At 39.0% G+C, this 16,821-nt stretch overlaps 1 protein-coding gene across 1 annotated transcript; it reads left to right on the forward strand.

Annotated features, from left to right (window-relative positions):
- The first annotated feature begins 3,669 nt into the window (after positions 1-3,669).
- On the forward strand, positions 3,670-14,300 carry STAR (steroidogenic acute regulatory protein). The gene is made up of 7 exons (XM_034436869.3): positions 3,670-3,922; positions 6,102-6,215; positions 6,342-6,469; positions 7,127-7,285; positions 9,875-10,059; positions 10,614-10,707; positions 11,043-14,300. The coding sequence occupies exons 1-7, from the start codon at positions 3,859-3,861 to the stop codon at positions 11,157-11,159; spliced, it is 861 nt and encodes a 286-aa protein (XP_034292760.2). The 5' UTR covers positions 3,670-3,858; the 3' UTR covers positions 11,160-14,300.
- The last annotated feature ends 2,521 nt before the right edge of the window (positions 14,301-16,821 follow it).

The raw sequence follows: 16,821 nt of genomic DNA on the forward strand, positions 1-16,821 counted from the left end.
GACAAGTATAAAAAGTAAAAAGAGGAGCAAATAACTAAGTCAGAATATCAGCAAATAGCCTGAGCCTGTAAAGATGAAATGAGGAAAGCTAAGGCTCACAATAAACAAAGGCTTGAGACAAAAGTAAAAAATAACCAAAAAAAGCTTCTTTCAACATGTTAAAAACAAAGTCAAGGAAACAATTGGCCCATTGCTGGGAGAGAGTGGCAAGAAGGTGACAAGCAACAGGGAGAAAGCAGAACTACTTAACTAATTTTTTGCATCTGTCTTTACACAAAAGGAAAAAAACAGTCCAACCTATTAAAAACAGCACCACAAAAAACAGATTAGGAACACAAGTTAAAATAGGGAAGAAAACGGTAAATTGTACCTGTCTTCCCTAACTAGTTCAAGTCACCAGGACCGGATGGATTACACTCTAAGGTTCTGAAGGAACTGGCAGACGAGATCTCAAAACCACTGAACAGAGTGCTGGAAGAGAGCTGATGTAGTTCCCATCTTCAAAAATGGAGGAAAAAAAAAAAAACAGATCCAGGAAACTACAGACCTATCTGCCTGACCTCAATACCAGGGAAGATTCTGGAAAAGATAATCAAGCAACAAATCACTGAACATCTAGAAGCAAACAAAGTAATAACCAAAAGGCAACATGGGTTTGTCAAAAACAGATCATGCCAGACTAATCTTATTGCATTCTTTGACAAAGTGACAAAATTAGTGGATCAGAGGAATGCTGTCGATATAATTTACTTGGACTCCAGTAAAGCATTTGATAAAGTAGACCATAACCTACTACTAGATAAAGTAGAAAAATGTGGGTTAGACAGCATCAGCATCAGATGGATTTGTAATTGGCTGACCAACCGCACTCAATATGTAGACCTCAATGGAACTGCATCTACATGGAGGGAAGTATGCAGTGGAGTACCCCAAGGCTCTGTTTTAGCCCCAGTACTTTTCAACAACAAAATGAAATTCAACAGTGAAAAAAGTAAGGTTCTACATTTAGGCAAGAAAAACAAAATGCACAGGTACAGTATTTGTGGTACCTGGCTCAATAGTAGTAACTGTGAGAGGGATCTTGGAGTCCTAGTGGACAACCATTTAGATATGAGCCAGCCTTGTGCAGCAGCTGCCAAAAAAGCCAACACAGTTCTGGGCTGCATAAACAGAGGGATAGAATCATGATCATGTGAAGTGTTAATACCACTTTATAATGCTTTGGTAAGGCCACACTTGGAATACTGCATTGTTTTGGTCGCCACGGTGTAAAAAAGATGTTGAGACTCTAGAAAGAGTGCAGAGAAGAGCAACAAAGATGATTAGGGGACTGGAGGCTAAAACATATGAAGAACGGTTGCAGGAACTGGGAATATCTAGTTTAATGAAAAGAAGGACTAAGGGAGACAAGATAGCAGAGTTCCAATATCTCAGGGGTTGCCACAAAGAAGAGGGACTCAAGCTATTCTCCAAAGCACCTGAGGGTAGAACACAGTGGTGGGTTTCAAATTTTTTTACTACCGGTTATGTGAGTGTGGCTTGGTGGGCGTGGCATGGCTTGGTGGGTGTGGCTTGGTGGGCATGGCAGGGGAAGGATATTGTAAAATCTCCATTTCCACCCCACTCCAGGGGAAGGATCCTGCAAAATCCCCATTTCCTCCCGATCAGCTGGGACTTGGGAGGCAGAGAATAGATAGGGGTGGGGCCAGTCAGAATTTTTACTACCGGTTCTCCAAACTACTCAAAATTTCCACTACCAGTTCTCCAGAACTGGTCAGAACCTGCTGAAACCCACCTATGGTAGAACAAGAAGCAATGGGTGGGACTAATCAAGGAGAGAAGTAACTTAGAATTAAGGAGAAATTTCCTGACAGTTAGAAAAATTAATATGTGGAACAACTTACCTGCAGAAGTTGTGAATGCTCCAACACTGGAAATTTTTAAGATGTTGGATAACCATTTGTTGGAACTAGTGTGGGGTTTCCTGCCTGGGCAGGAGGTTGGACTAGAAGACCTCCAAGGTCCCTTCCAACTCTGTTATTCTATTCTATTCTATTCTATTCTATTCTATTCTATTCTATTCTATTCTATTCTATTCTATTCTATTCTATTCTATTCTATTCTATTCTATTCTTAACCACTGCTCTATGTCATCTTTGTCAGTCATTCAGTTGTGTCTGACCCTTAACCATTATATGGATCAGCTCTCTCCATGTCTCTCCATCTTGCACCGCCTTCGTGGATGAGAAGCAAAATGTCTTCAAGGAAAAACAAAGTCCAGTTGTCTTCATAGACATTTGCAGAAATGTCTTTGTCTTCTTCTTAAGACTGAAAGTTGATGAAACCACAAGTTTATTTGATGATTTTAAATAGAATAAAATAAAAGGCTTCCTTAAATTGAGTTCAATTCCTGATGATGTCACAAAACTGGGTGTAATTTCCCTGACTGACTTCTTCTGGAATATCTTTTTTCATTTTCTTTTGGTCTGAGATTGTAACCAGTCTGAGTCTCCTTAGCATTTTGTATCTTCTAAGGTCTAATAGGAACTGTCCCCTTCGAACAGTAATAGAAAAGTGAAGGGTTTTAGCTTAATCATTTCTGTTTCTCTTATTAAATGAGCATATGATCTTTATAGCAGATGATACAGAGTAAATCAGGAAGTGCATTATAAACACAAGAAAAAGTTTTGTCCCACTAAGGGTGTTATGTTATTTATTTTTTAAGAAGGCTGTCCTTTCAAATTATATCACGGAAAGGTCTTTGGACGACAATGAAGACGTCCTGAAAGCCACGTCTAATGACTAAGGGAATTAAAAACATTCCAAATATTTGAGGGGTGGCACAGAATCATTCTCTGTTGCATCAGGATTGTATTCTGGATGGGTTTCTGTTTTGTAAATAATGATAAGGATTTGAGGCATTTATACGTTGGTCTCAGACAAAGGCCTCTAAATATTTACGACTAATTGCTGTTCAGTTTCAGCGTGTTCTCTGAGTTTTCATTCCTTCTTTTTAATCATTAATGATCTCTGTTTGGTTCCTTTTAATTTTTTTCTGCAAATCCTGCACCAAGCAAGGATTGGAACGTAATGATCTTCAAGGCCCAGCCAACTCTTTGATGTGTCTCTCCATCATAATTACATTTTTTTTTCTTGTTTTCTGACTATGCTTTATTTTTCCTGGATCATTTTATAAACTTGGGGTACACTGTTTTTAAATAATGGAAGCATATTGATGCATGGAATAACAGAATGATAATATTCCTATGGATGGAACCTTGCAATTTACCTAATCTGAATTATAACTGGACTGACACCTCTAAATGGTGAACTGCGTCTAGCACAGGAATTCAATTCATTTCCTCTGTTTACTCTGATCCTGAATTAGTTACCAATTACTGTATTCCCTTTCTCAACCAGTTACGCCTTAATAGGAGCATCCAAAGTGGGATTTTTGCTGAAAATGAAAGAGAGGTTGGTAGGACTGATTCGAAGCATAGCGACTCTGCCTGGAGAACATCTGGCAACTTCAAAAGGAGATAAACTGACTTAAACCCTTCGGGGATTGTGCAGCCTGCCCTTGGGTGGAGCTTCCCTTGCAATTTCAATGCCTCCCACTTGTCCCTCCCCCCCCTGCCCCCCAACCCCAGAGAGGACGAGATTGGCCTTGGTGTCAGCCAGCTTGCTGTAAGTGATGTCTTTCCTTATCTCCCAGCTGACAAAACAGCATCCTTCATCAGCTGTATTTAAGAGCAGAGACCAGCAGAGCCTTCAGTGACAGCAATAGCTCCTGGAGCTCAAAGACAAGAGGAGTATCAACGCAAATTAGGAATCCTTTGAGACTTAAAGACTCTTGCGATGCTGCCAGCAACATTCAAGCTTTGTGCCGGAATTTCCTACAGACACTTGCCCAACATGACAGGTAAGGATGAATAACATAATTCTTGAACAGCAAGAGAAAACTGGAGACAATATTTCAGGGTTGGTTGAGTCAGAGTAGCCGAATTCAGGACAAATCTTTTGAATCTTTCAGGATAGCTGTTCATGTTTAGCTCTTTGAAAGACGGGTTAGACTGAGAAGATTGATCCTGATCCTTTCTCCAACCAAAACTAATGCTTTCTTCCTGAACCATAATGAAGCACCTATATTGTTGTTGTTTTTTTGCTTTGGAATTCAATACAGATCAAACCAAATCAATAGGTATTCATGAGCAGTTAAGAGATAAAATTTGAAGGTGGAAGATCAATGGAAGGTTAATTTTTTTCCAGATAGGCAGGATGGGTCCCTGCAGCCTGCAAAGATTTCCTGACGGAGTTGAAATGCTAATCTGTTAGTTCTCGGGATTAATTTTGTGCATTGTTTTATCAAGCAGCATAGGTACAATGAAGGCAGAAGCATGCTGTAATAAGTTTGGGAGTTTGTTAGGATCCAGTTGGAGTGGAGGAGAACTGGAGTGCAAGGAGAGAGAATAAGAGAGAATGAAGGTGATAGGGAATACACCCTTCCTTTGAAGGTACTGCTTGCGTTCTTCTGGCTGCCGATTTATCATGGCCCAAGTGTTATGTTTTGGACACCAGATGAAATGCAACAAGGCTACATGTAAATTGAGCAACAGAAAAATGTTTTGCAGATTCAGACCACGTGCCACTAAGTCAGCACCTTTACCTACAATAGCCCCTCAGATGCACATGCGAATAGTTGTTCTGCATTATTCAGAAACAGGTTTTCTAGTGGAGAAAAGTGTCAGCTGTTACTTTCTGCCTTGCATGATGTTGTTGAGGGCAAACTCTTCCTGCCTATTGATAGTCTAAGATTTGTGCATTGGCAGTTAAGGGTTTTATTTCTCTTTCTTCTTCCTCTACCCTTACAATAAGCACTGTTAGGCCAGCTCTGCTTTCAATATCAGTGGATTTAGTGGTTAGCATCGTAAGGCTTTTCCAAAGTCATGTGTTGAGGAGTACTAGTTCTTATGTTGATTGTAGTGCCAGAAGTAGTCTCCTTCTGAGGTTATCGGCAGCTTGGAGGGAAAATATTATAGGACCATTGAGGACAGTGATAAACCAACTCTCTCTCCTTCTAAGACTCTAGCTAGTCTTGCAATTACCATTGATTTGTATTTAGAAAAATACCTTCCTTCTTTCCCTACAATTGGTCAAATATGGCACGTAAGAACTATCAGGAGTCAAAGAATGGCTCAAAAGCAGGAGTGACTTAAGGCAATTATATTAGTTGAATTATGTTAGTTGATATATTCATCTAGAATGTTTATATTCTACTTTTCATTCATCCTGGATCTCAAGACAGTAAAAATGGGGTTTGCAAGCAGACTCCCATCTGGGCATTGACCAGACTCAGATCTGCTATACTTAAGCAAGGTGGTTGTTTTATCCAAATCATGCTCTGCCATGCCTTTTTCAGTAACTCAAGTGCTTCTTTTTAGCCACAGTGCATTAATTTTATTTTCTGTATTAACCCTTAGCACCTTAGGTACCCTGCTATATATTATCAAAATCAGGGGTGGGATTATGGTCTGTTAGGGCCCATTTTGGAATTTAGTTTGTTTAGTTGTGTATTGAACAACAATCCCTCCAGGCCAAAGATTAATTTAATAATCAATTTAAGCCAACTGTGCAAACACAGAAGACAGAAAAATTGGATGGACTTCTCCTTATACTGAATTATTTAAAAATAAAAAAGCAGAAGAATATCAAATTGTTGATGAATTTTCATCCAAATAAATGTGCAAGCAATTATTTTAAAGTGCAAACAGACATTCTTTGAAGCAGGAAGAAACTGGTGGGTTTCTGCAACTGGAGGCACAGTATCTTCTGTTCTTCAGTGCAGGATTCATTTCTCCAAAATTCTGGAAAATTCAGAATCAAAGTTTTTCATGGCTGCCCTCTGCAGATGTGCAACCAACAACACACATTGCCCACCCCAGAAGTTGTGCTAGCTGGGGATGGTAGGTGTTGTAGTCTCAACACATTTACAGGATACTAAGACATTGGTCTTTTGTAGCCTCTGAAAGAGGGTAAAGATACAATCACTGCAGAATTCCTTTTCTTTCCTCCCCAATAATGTTGGGACTTTTTCCTCTTAGGTTTGAAGAGACAAGCAGCTGTAGCCATTGTCCAGGAACTGAAGAAAGTGGCATTTTCCAGGCCTGGGCCTACCCAATGGATCAACAACGTACACAGAAGGAGTTCTCTTCTAGGCAAGTAGGATGTGATTTCCCTTCTCTTCCCAGAAAGGACCTCCCTGTTTGAGTGTGCTGGTGGTAATGACTGAATATTGTAGGGTTTTTTCATTTCTATTTCTTAAATCTAATTCAATCGTGCAGGTTCAAGGCTGGAAGAGAACCCTTTCAGTGATATGGAGATGTCCTACATCAAGCAAGGAGAGGAGGCTATCCAGAAGTCTCTGAATATTCTTGGAGAAAAAAGTGGCTGGAAAACAGAGGCAGTGATGGTACGCTTAACAGTTTTCTGAGAGGCGTCTATCTATTATTATGACATAGTGATAAAATTCAGGTTGCTATAAAGTAGAAATGGTTGAAAAGCAATAAGAAATGGTTGGTTGTAGCATTATGAGCCACAACAGAAATATAAGTAGAATTTAATCAGGTCTCTTACCTCAGGCAGAGGAACCTGGGGGCTTCAAGGATGGCCCTGTGTACATGACGGTTGTACAGCTGGGGCTGTCTCAAAATGCCTATGTATCCCATTAATAAGGTAAAGGTTCCCCTCGCACATATGCTAGGGGATATGTGCTAGTTGTTCCCAACTCTAGGGGGCAGTGCTCATCTCCATTTCAAAGCCGAAAAGCCAAAGACGTCTCTGTGGTCATGTGGCCGGCATGACTAAATGCCAAAGGTGCACGGAACGCTGTGCACCTTTGCAAAGGTGGTCCCTATTTTTCTACTTGCATTTTTTATGTGCTTTCGAACTGCTAGGTTGGCAGAAGCTGGGACAAGGAACGGGAGCTCCCCCCATTACGCAGCACTAGGGATTCGAACCACCAACCTTTTGATTGACAAGCTCAGCATCTTACCCACTGAGCCACCACGTCCCTATTATCACATTAATACCTACCAGTTAAATCAATGTCTCTTGTTTATTTCTACAGGGCAATGGTGACAAAGTCTTGAGCAAAGTGTTACCTGATGTGGGGAAGGTTTTCCAGCTTGAGGTAGTGGTTGATCAACCCCTGGATTGTGTCTATGATGAGTTAGTGGAAAAGATGGAGCAGATGGCAGAATGGAATCCGAATATTAAAGAAATCAAGGTAAGGCTCTTGCAGGTAGAGGCCCTTTTTGGAATTGAGAAAAGGTTGCATGGTTGCACATGCTTTGCTTTAGTGGGCCTTTCGAAACTTTTAGAAGCAAAACTATTGTTCAGTAAGAATAGTAATAAAGTAAAATGATACCTAAAGTTAAATTGCTGGAGAATATTCAATGGAGTACAAAACCCTGATGTACAATAAGCTTTACTTGTAACATAAGCAAGTGAAAGTGCAAAAATAAAATTTGCAACAGCTAGGGGTTGAGCTGAGCATTAAATAAATAAATAATAAATAACTTTATTGTCATTGTACGTGTATACACAGTATACCCATACGAAATTCACTTAACACCCAAAGACCAGGTCCAACATACATAACAATCCCCAAACACACTCCCACCCACCACAATTCTCCACCCGTAAACCACCCAAACATCCACCAACACACCAAGTAATCCTGTCCAACAGCTCACTGATGGTGGCCCTTGTTGAGTACAATTATAGCTCTGAAATAAAAACTATTCAGAAAACATGGTCCGAGCTTTAATTGTTCTGGTGTTTCAATAAGTTGAACAATTAAACTTCTGTTTAATTGTTGTTCAGAAGGCAACAGTCCAAAAAGATTGTAAACTGGATGGGAAGAGTCTCTGAGAATGTTATGCAACTTTCTCAAACAGCGAGATTCGAAAATGTTGTCCAGGGCTGGTAGCTGGAGTCTGAAGATATTCTGGGCAGTTTTAATGATTCTCTGTAGAGCTTTTTTGTCCACTACAGAGCTCCTCCCATACCATGCAAGAATGCCGTATGTCAGGACACTCTCAATGGTGCTGCGATAGTAGGACAGAAGTAGATGCTGAGATAGATTTATCTTCCTGAGCGTTCTCAGGAAGTACAGCCTCTTCTGTGCCTTCTTCACAAGCATGTTAGCATTCATAGTCCATGAGAGGTCCTCTGAAATATAAATGCCCAGAAACTACCCAACATCTCCACCTCCTCACCATTTATGTACAATGGTAAATGTACATCTCTCTTCCTCCTGAAGTCAATTATAAGTTTTTGTGGTTAGGTTCTACACCAGCTACTCACTCTTTCAATGTGTTCTGTTTCTCACTATTTTGGGGGAAGGTTCCTCCAATATATTGGCTGTGTATAGTCAGAGATGCTCCCAGCTTCTGAGTTAGTGTTGGGGCAATTACAAGCTAACAGCTCCCAAATGTAGGCAAGACAAGAAACTCACTTCTAGTGTCTCCTTCCCTACAGATGTGGGAATACATTTATTGCCTCTTCCATAGCATTGATTCTTTAAGCTGTGATCCAAAGTTGAATTCATTCTACATTTTTGAAATGCTCCAACTTTGTTTCTCCATAAAAAAATTGCTTTGTCTTTTTAATGATCTGTTGCACAATCAGCCAGATGTTCGGATTGGATTCGGCATTTTTATCCATCTATTAAGTCCTTCCCAACAACCTGGGATAGGCAAATGTATTATTATTATAAATTATTTATTATTATAAACTTTATTCATTAAACATGAAACTTAGTCAACTGAACATTTAAAAATGTATCACAAATATTGACTGGTGCTGATGGTTGATACGGGTTGCTGCCAGCATCCTAGGTATCGACCAAGTACCTTCCTTAAGATGTATGATGTTCCAAGTAGCGCAGTTTTTTGCAGTTCCGCTGGTGTTATTGCAGGAAGCTGAAATTTATTGATGTTTTATAAAATTTATTTTATAAAATAAATTTATTTTATAAAATAAATTTATTTTATAAAATTCTTGGACATGGTACCAAGTGCCCCAATAACAATGGGTATCACTGTTACATGTTTCATCCATAATCACATAGTTTCAATGGCCAGGTCACGATATTTCGTGATTTTTTCGTTTTCATTGACTCTGGCATCTCCTGGTACAGCAATATCAATAAATTGTATGCTTCGGTTTTCGACAACTGTGATATCTGGCATGTTGTGTTCCAAATGTTGATCCGTATGTATTCGAAAGTCCCACAAGATCCAGACAGATCGTCATTTGGAACACAATATGCCATTATTATTATTATTATTATTATTATTATTATTATTATTATTATTATTATTATTATTATTATTATTATTCATTAAAAATAAAACTCAGTCAACTGGACATTTAAAAATGTGTCATAAATACCATTGACTGGTGCTAATGGTTCATATGGGTTGCTGCCAGCGTCCTAGGTATCAACCAAGTACCTTCTTAAGATATATGATGTTCCGAGTAGCGCAGTTTTTTTCAATTCCGCTGGTTGTTATTGCAGGAAGCTGCAATTTCTTGAAGTATTTTGTGAAATTCTTGGACATGGTACCAAGTGCCCCGATGACAATGAGTATCACTGTGGCATGTTTCATACATAGTCGTGTAGTTTCTATGGTCAGGTCACAATGTTGTTGTTGTTGTTGTTGTTGTTGTTGTTGTTGTTGTTGTTGTTGTTATTATTATTATTATTATTATTATTATTATTATTATTATTATTAGTAGTAGTAGTAGTAGTAGTAGTATTAGTATTATTATTATTATTACCATCATTAAAATGCCCATCTTTTCATAGATTCTTCAGAAGATTGGCAAAGACACCGTGATCACTCATGAAACATCAGCAGCAATTCCTGGCAACGTAATTGGTCCACGAGACTTTGTCAGCATCCGGTGTTCCAAACGGCGTGGCTCTACATGCCTCCTAGCTGGCATATCAACCACTTATGCCACCATGCCAGAACAAAAAGGAGTTATCAGGTATCCCTTGCCTTTACTTAAATTACATAGTTCAGTTACGGAACAGATGCCCAAATTTAGGTCCTTCCAACTAAGTTGTATCAGAACTCTCCTCAGCAATCCTGGAAAATTACAGGAGTTGTAACCCAACACATGTGGAGAGTTACCTTAAGACCCAATATAGTTATTAATGAGGAGATAGCTGACATCTTCTCTTAGCCGATGGGTTGAAATAAGTTATGACATGTTGATGTGAGGGATGTTGTCAATGGAGAGGGAGGTGATGTGATGGACTTCAATGAAATGGTAGTTTCCCAGGAAGGAAGGAAGCACATTCAAGGAGGGAGGGGGCGAGACAAGAGGCACCCCACTCCAGAGCTGGATCAAAGACAAAGGGAGAAAGGATAGCCATCCCTAGACTCTCTCAGGATATATCCGTTAGGCTGTAAGTAGTAAGGGTTTAGTCTGGCAAGATTCTGTCTGTTGAGTGTAAGCACATAAAGAACTGAACTTTGGCTGAGTTGTTCCATGTCGTTCTTGGGCCTCTGCTTAACTATTTTCTTTCTTTTCTGCAGAGCGGAAAATGGTCCCACATGCATGGTTCTTCGTCCAGTTCTAGGAAATCCCTCACAAACCAAGTTAACCTGGCTTCTCAGCATTGATTTAAAGGTAAAGATATAGGGCAAACCAAGTTAAATTATAGTGAATGTTACTTTTACAAACATACTTTCATGTTAAATATGTACATGGAGAATTGGAGAAGAAATCAGCTCCCCTTCTGTTTTCATAGTTAAAACTTATCAGTAGCAAATTTCAGACCAGAAACATAAAACTCCTTAATGCAAGCTTAATAAATTTACAAAATTTATAGTCCCCAAATTGTAGCTCTCCAGAAGCTGCTGAACAACTAAGTTTCTTTTTCTTGACATAAAGTTTAAGTCTACTTCTAACTGTATAGCAACCTGGTTTAACATCCCCACTATTATTATTTTTTTTAATTCCAGGGATGGCTTCCAAAGACATTGATCAACCAAGTTCTTTCTCAAACCCAAATGGATTTTGCTAACCACCTCCGCAATCGTTTGACCAAATCTACATCTGCACAAGCCCTCAGATGCTAAAAATAAATTTTCCCTCCTGGCAATTTTTCCTGGATGATGCTGACTCCAGCCACTCATGGATCACTGACTGAAGACTCTACCCCAGACAACTGATGCTTCCCACTCGTTCCTGTTAAGAGGCAGACTTCTTTCCTTTATGTTGCATCCTTATGTTTAAGAGCTTCCCCTTAGAAAGCGGTACACAAAGCTTGTGTTCAGGATTCTGGCAGAATAAGATATCTGGCTTAGGTATAGCAGGCACTGGAGGTGATACCAAGTGATATCAATGATGGCATCAACCATGCAGTTTGCTGGGACTCAAAAGGCTAACAATTTCTTGATGGGCAACATGTTGCATCTTATTTCGTATCAACTTCTAAATTCTGAAATATATAAGGCAAGATAAACTGTATCGAGAAGACTGCCTGAGCCTACATGATAGGCTACAGTAGGACACAACTAGAGTTCAAGACTAAGAGAGGAAAGAACCAGCATCTTTGATGAACATATTAGTTTCCCCTGGACAATAATGCACTGGCTCGCTATACCTGGTTTAGTATTCAGTGTGCTTGGAGTGGGTTAACCTATCTTGGCAACTTACTGATGTGCCAGGTTTGATCTGTAACCTTTTAATTTCAAAGCAACTGACAGGAACCAAGAGATGAGAAGGAGTTTTGCAGAAGGATTTAGAGAATTACCGGTATGCCAATAAGTGGTGCTAAGTGGACAGTCTGACCTGCAGTAAGGCTGCTCCAAAATACTTTTACAGAAAGAAGTGTCATGTCCAGAGTGATACCTTAGTTAAAAGATGCTGGCCATCACCTTCTCTTAGTCTCTTGACTCATCCCAGTTTGGCAGATGATCAGCTGGGATTGTATCACAGCAGCCATTTTTACAACCCCCCTAGGTGTTACAAAGATAGCTGTCGTGTCCTTCCCCATCATTTACAAACTCCTGTTTCCAAGCTAGGATGCCACTACCAATGGAAGATTCAGACGGATGCCCCACCTGCTTTTTTTTCCCCCTTCTGTTTTTGACTACCATCATGTGGCTCCTAAATCTTGGGAAAGGTTAAGGATTAATTCAAGGGTCACTAGTTCCCATGATACACTTAAGTAGAGTTAACTGAACTCTGCAATATTGGCTTTATTAAAAGTGAAGTTTAAATCTAACTCCACTAGTTGATCTGGTCAACTAATGTTCTTTTGATGTTTTCACAGAACACTAAGCCTTCATGGATTCAATTTAAGTGTGAAATGGGAACGAGACTATGCATAGTATTAAATTATGGTCAATGCCTAATTATGGTTGGAAAGTAGATCTGTCTCATCACATCCATCTTCTGCCTGATTTGTTTGCTGACCTTTGAAGGCCCAAGAACCCAATCAATTATTGTTTTCCACCTGTTCCTATTTTCTTCTTTGAAGATGGATAAAATGGGAAGTTCCAAAGATTAGCAATGAAGACAATCCACCCAGCCTTGGCAAGTAAGATAGATCAGTATTTTTTAAACTTGGCAACTTTAAGCTACGTGGACTTCAACTCCTAGAATCTGTCAGTCAGTATGGAGTTTGAAAAACACTGGGATAGATACACATTGTTGCTAACTCTTGATGTCAGCTCTGTCCTAGGTTTTTCAAACGTGCTATCCGATTCTGTCTGAACTTTAGTATAAAAGGAAGGGTGAAAAGTTACTTGTTTTTTCCCCAGATCAACCAAAACCGGCAGATAGTCCTTGTCTGATAACGTCACTAAACACCAGAGCTGATGGTAGCTTAAGTTTTAAAAGCCACATAACAGTTATGCCCTCCAAAAGTCCACAATAAAAAGCACAGTCAGTTTCAAGGATTTGCAACACTGCTGTTTACTTGCTAAGTAACTCTGCTTATTCTGTCTTTATTATATATTGCAGAAGCTTTGTCTCTGCTTGCAAGGAATCTGAAAAAAAATCTGTTATGAACTATTTTAATAGCAAAGAGAATTTTTTTTGGGGGGATGTGCTACTGTTTATTATCAACAATTCAAAAATCTAATTCAGCGTCTGTAGCAGGCAAAATGATAAATTTATTTTAATTCCTTCCATATGTTACCCTTCTCCCCATTAAATTACCACCAGTGGGAAATCTGAAGCCACAACAAATATCTACATCAGAGATTGGTCTTTACTCAGCTTGTTGGAGGGAAGAAAAGGATGAATGCTAGTTAAAATGTTAAAAACTTGTGTTTTAAGTTTTAAGGAGCATCTACTGCACGGGTGTCAAACTTGCCGCATCACATTGCTGTTATGTGACGTTTTGCAACGTTTTGCCCATTCGCAGAGCAGGGATGGGTGACACCAGTTTGATCTAATGTCGCTTCATTTGGCCTTTAACCCCAGGAGTCACTAGCAATGTTAAATCAAACCAGGAAGAGTTTCCCACAGCCATCTATAAAATCCAGTCTGTCAATATTTATTTTCCTTCCCCCTTGTTTGCAGTTAAATTTTATTTAATTATTTATTCTAGTTAAGATTTGTGAAGTGTTTCTGATTCATAGTTTTCATGACTTCAACCAATCAACCTATCTTGAGATGGATGGAGAATCTGATATACTAACACCATAGTACAGGTAGTCCTCGACTTACAACCACAATTTGTAAGAATTTCAACAGTAATTAGAATTTCTGTTCTAAGCGAGACATTTGTTACGGGAGTTTTGCCCCATTTTACGACCTTTCTTGCCACAGTTGTTAACTGGATCACTAAGTTAGTAACACGGTTGTTAAGTGAATCTGGCTTCCCCATTGACTTCGCTGGTGAGGTGGTTATAAAAGGGGATCACATGACCCGGGACACTGCAATTGTCATAAATACCAACCAGTTGCCAAGCATCCCAATTTTGATCAGGTGACCGTGGGGATGCTGCAGCAGTAAGTGTGGGAAATGATCATAAGTCACTTTTTTCCAGCACCGTTGTAACTTCAAATGGTCACTAAATGGACTGTGGTAAGTCAAGGACTACCTGTATGCCTTTTAACGTACATGAAAAAGTACTTTCTATGATCTGAGCAATGCAAAGGTGTAGCTACAAATTAAAATTAGTGCTCTAACAAAGCAGCAACTCTGTGGTTATAATTATGTGAATCTACCCTGTATGAATAAAAAGAAAAATGAATAAAATAAAGTATGTTGTATGTGCTTTGTTCAAAGGAGCATCTCATGTTATGTATCCAATTAAAGTTCACTATAAAAATCAAAGGAAATAGAAAAAAAGTGATAGAACTGACAGAGATGGCAAAGTTAACTTTTAATTAAGGGGAAGAATATATCTAGCTTTGTATTCACTTGGAAACTGCTTCTAGACTTCCTGTTCAAAAGAGAAGAAAATGAAACTTTGATTTTTGGATTTCGATAATTCAAATAGGTTGCCGTTATAGAAATAGCTAATTAACTATACAGATGTAAAAGTAGTGATTATAACTCTACTATATAACTTATTGCATCAAAAAGTTGGAATTCACTTTTTTTCTTTTCCTCTACATCTTTTTTTCCTTTTTCCTTTACCCATGTCTCCGTTATTTTCATTTGTATTTAAAGTTTAATAAAATTATGTCTGCCTGCCTACCTGCTTATCTAACTATCTATCCATCCATCCATCCACCCACACACCCCTCCCACCAAGATTTAACATTTGCTTCTTCTGCCATCATTTCAATATGATCTTCAAGATCAATATCCTGTTTTTATTCTGTTCCTTTTTCATAAAATTTATATACCATACTATATCTACTTTTCTCCAATTGTGAATTGGAATGCCATGAGAAAAAAATTGGCCCCACATTCTGGCTTGGTTCAAATAAATTAATTCAAACTTTCACGTATACTACAGTATCTGAATGTCATTCCTAAAGCTCATTAATAGTGTTTATAGTCAGTGGGATAATTGTTTGTGATTTAAACCTGAATCTCACTGAAATGTTTTATGGTATAAAACGGCTTTAAAGCTTGTTGCCCTTTAAACTTATTTCCATACTCAATCCACATTCTCTCAAAACTGCAATATATAGTATCTTATTTCGCAAATTTTCTAGATTGTCTGTAGGGAAACAAATTGGTATTACTACACTGCTCAAAAAAATAAAGGGAACACAAGCAGAAGACATCCGAGATCTGAATGAATGAAATAGCCTTATTAAATACTTTGTTCGTTACATACAGTAGTTTTGTGTTCCCTTTAGTTGTTTGAACAGTGTATAAACTATTGTATGTAAAGAACAAAGCATTTAATAAGACTATTTCATTCATTCAGATCTCGGATGTCTTCAGCTTGTGTTCCTTTTATTTTTTTGAGCAGTATATTTTTGGTGTATTCAATTAATTATCTCTATGATGTTTTTGAAATTAGAAAAAAAATCAGTTCACAATCCATCACAATGAACCTTTTGAATGGGCAATATTGTCATTTCCAAACCATAAATAGTGACAATTAAAAGATTCATTCAACTCCTGTTGTTAGCTGCCAGGTTTGTACCTGCAAAGCACAATATTTTTAAATATGCTCCATATTTCAAGTGTAGGAAATTGCTTTGGTTGAAAAATTAGCCCAATTAAAGAATTTTAAAAACCCTACAAAGAAAAATAATCAAAACTGCAAACAATTTATTAGCTAAATTAGCAATATTTCCCTCTTCCCCCAAATTATCTTTGTCTATTGGTAAATGTACAATCCCATACTTTTATTCTTTTTTAAAAATCTATTTACTTTTAACTTAGTACATTGGTGGGGGTTGTTGTGTTTCTTTACTAAAATTGAAACTAAAAATTACAAACTGGCACACACCAAATGTACTGTAATTAAAAAAATGTGCAGTAATAAATATATCAGGGTTTGTCCCATCAAGACATTGTTGTCTTACATACATATGTACAGAACAGAGCTGGAAGAGACTCTTGGAGATCTTCTAGTCCAACCTCCTGCTCAAGGAGGAAACCCTATACCCGTGATGGCGAACCTGTGGCACGTGGAGCCATATTGGTGGGCACGCGAGCTCAGATCCAGTGCGCATGCGTGCACCGGACAGCTGATTTTCGGGCCCCACAAGAAGTAGGGAAAACAGACTGTTTCCTGCCTCCAGAGGGCATTCAGGGGGGTGGGAAGGCCGTTTTTGCCCTCCTCAGGCTCCTAGAAAGGCTCTGGAGCCTGGGGAGGGTGAAAAACAGGCCTACCAAGCCCACCGTGCCATCATGTGCCAAAGCAGGGAGAGCATGGGGGGGGCATGCACGCATGCGCAGGGGGCGGGGCGTATAGTATTATGTGTGTGGGCACACGCACGACACATCCAGCTCCCCCCGCTTTGGCATGCGGTGGCAAAAACGTTAGCCATCACTGCCCTATACCATTCCAGACAAGTGGCTGTCCAGTCTCTTCTTAAAAGCCTCCGGTGATGGAGCACCAATAACTTCTGAAGGCAAGCTGTTCCACTGGTTAATTCTTCTCATTGTTAGGAAATTTCTCCTTAGTTCTAGGTTATTTCTCTCCTTGATTAGTTTTCATCTATTGTTTATCTTGCCTTCTGGTGCTTTGGAAAATATGTTGACTGCCTCTTCTCTGGGCCAGCCCCTCACTGCTATAAAGTCGCCTCTAGTCCTACTTTTCTCTTGATGGAAAAGACGCTAAATTGATCGTTCCTTAACTTCTCTGTTAT

The sequence above is a fragment of the Pantherophis guttatus genome, chromosome 9 (assembly GCF_059756535.1).
Source record: "Pantherophis guttatus breed Tessera chromosome 9, ASM5975653v1, whole genome shotgun sequence".
NCBI lineage: Eukaryota > Metazoa > Chordata > Lepidosauria > Squamata > Colubridae > Pantherophis > Pantherophis guttatus.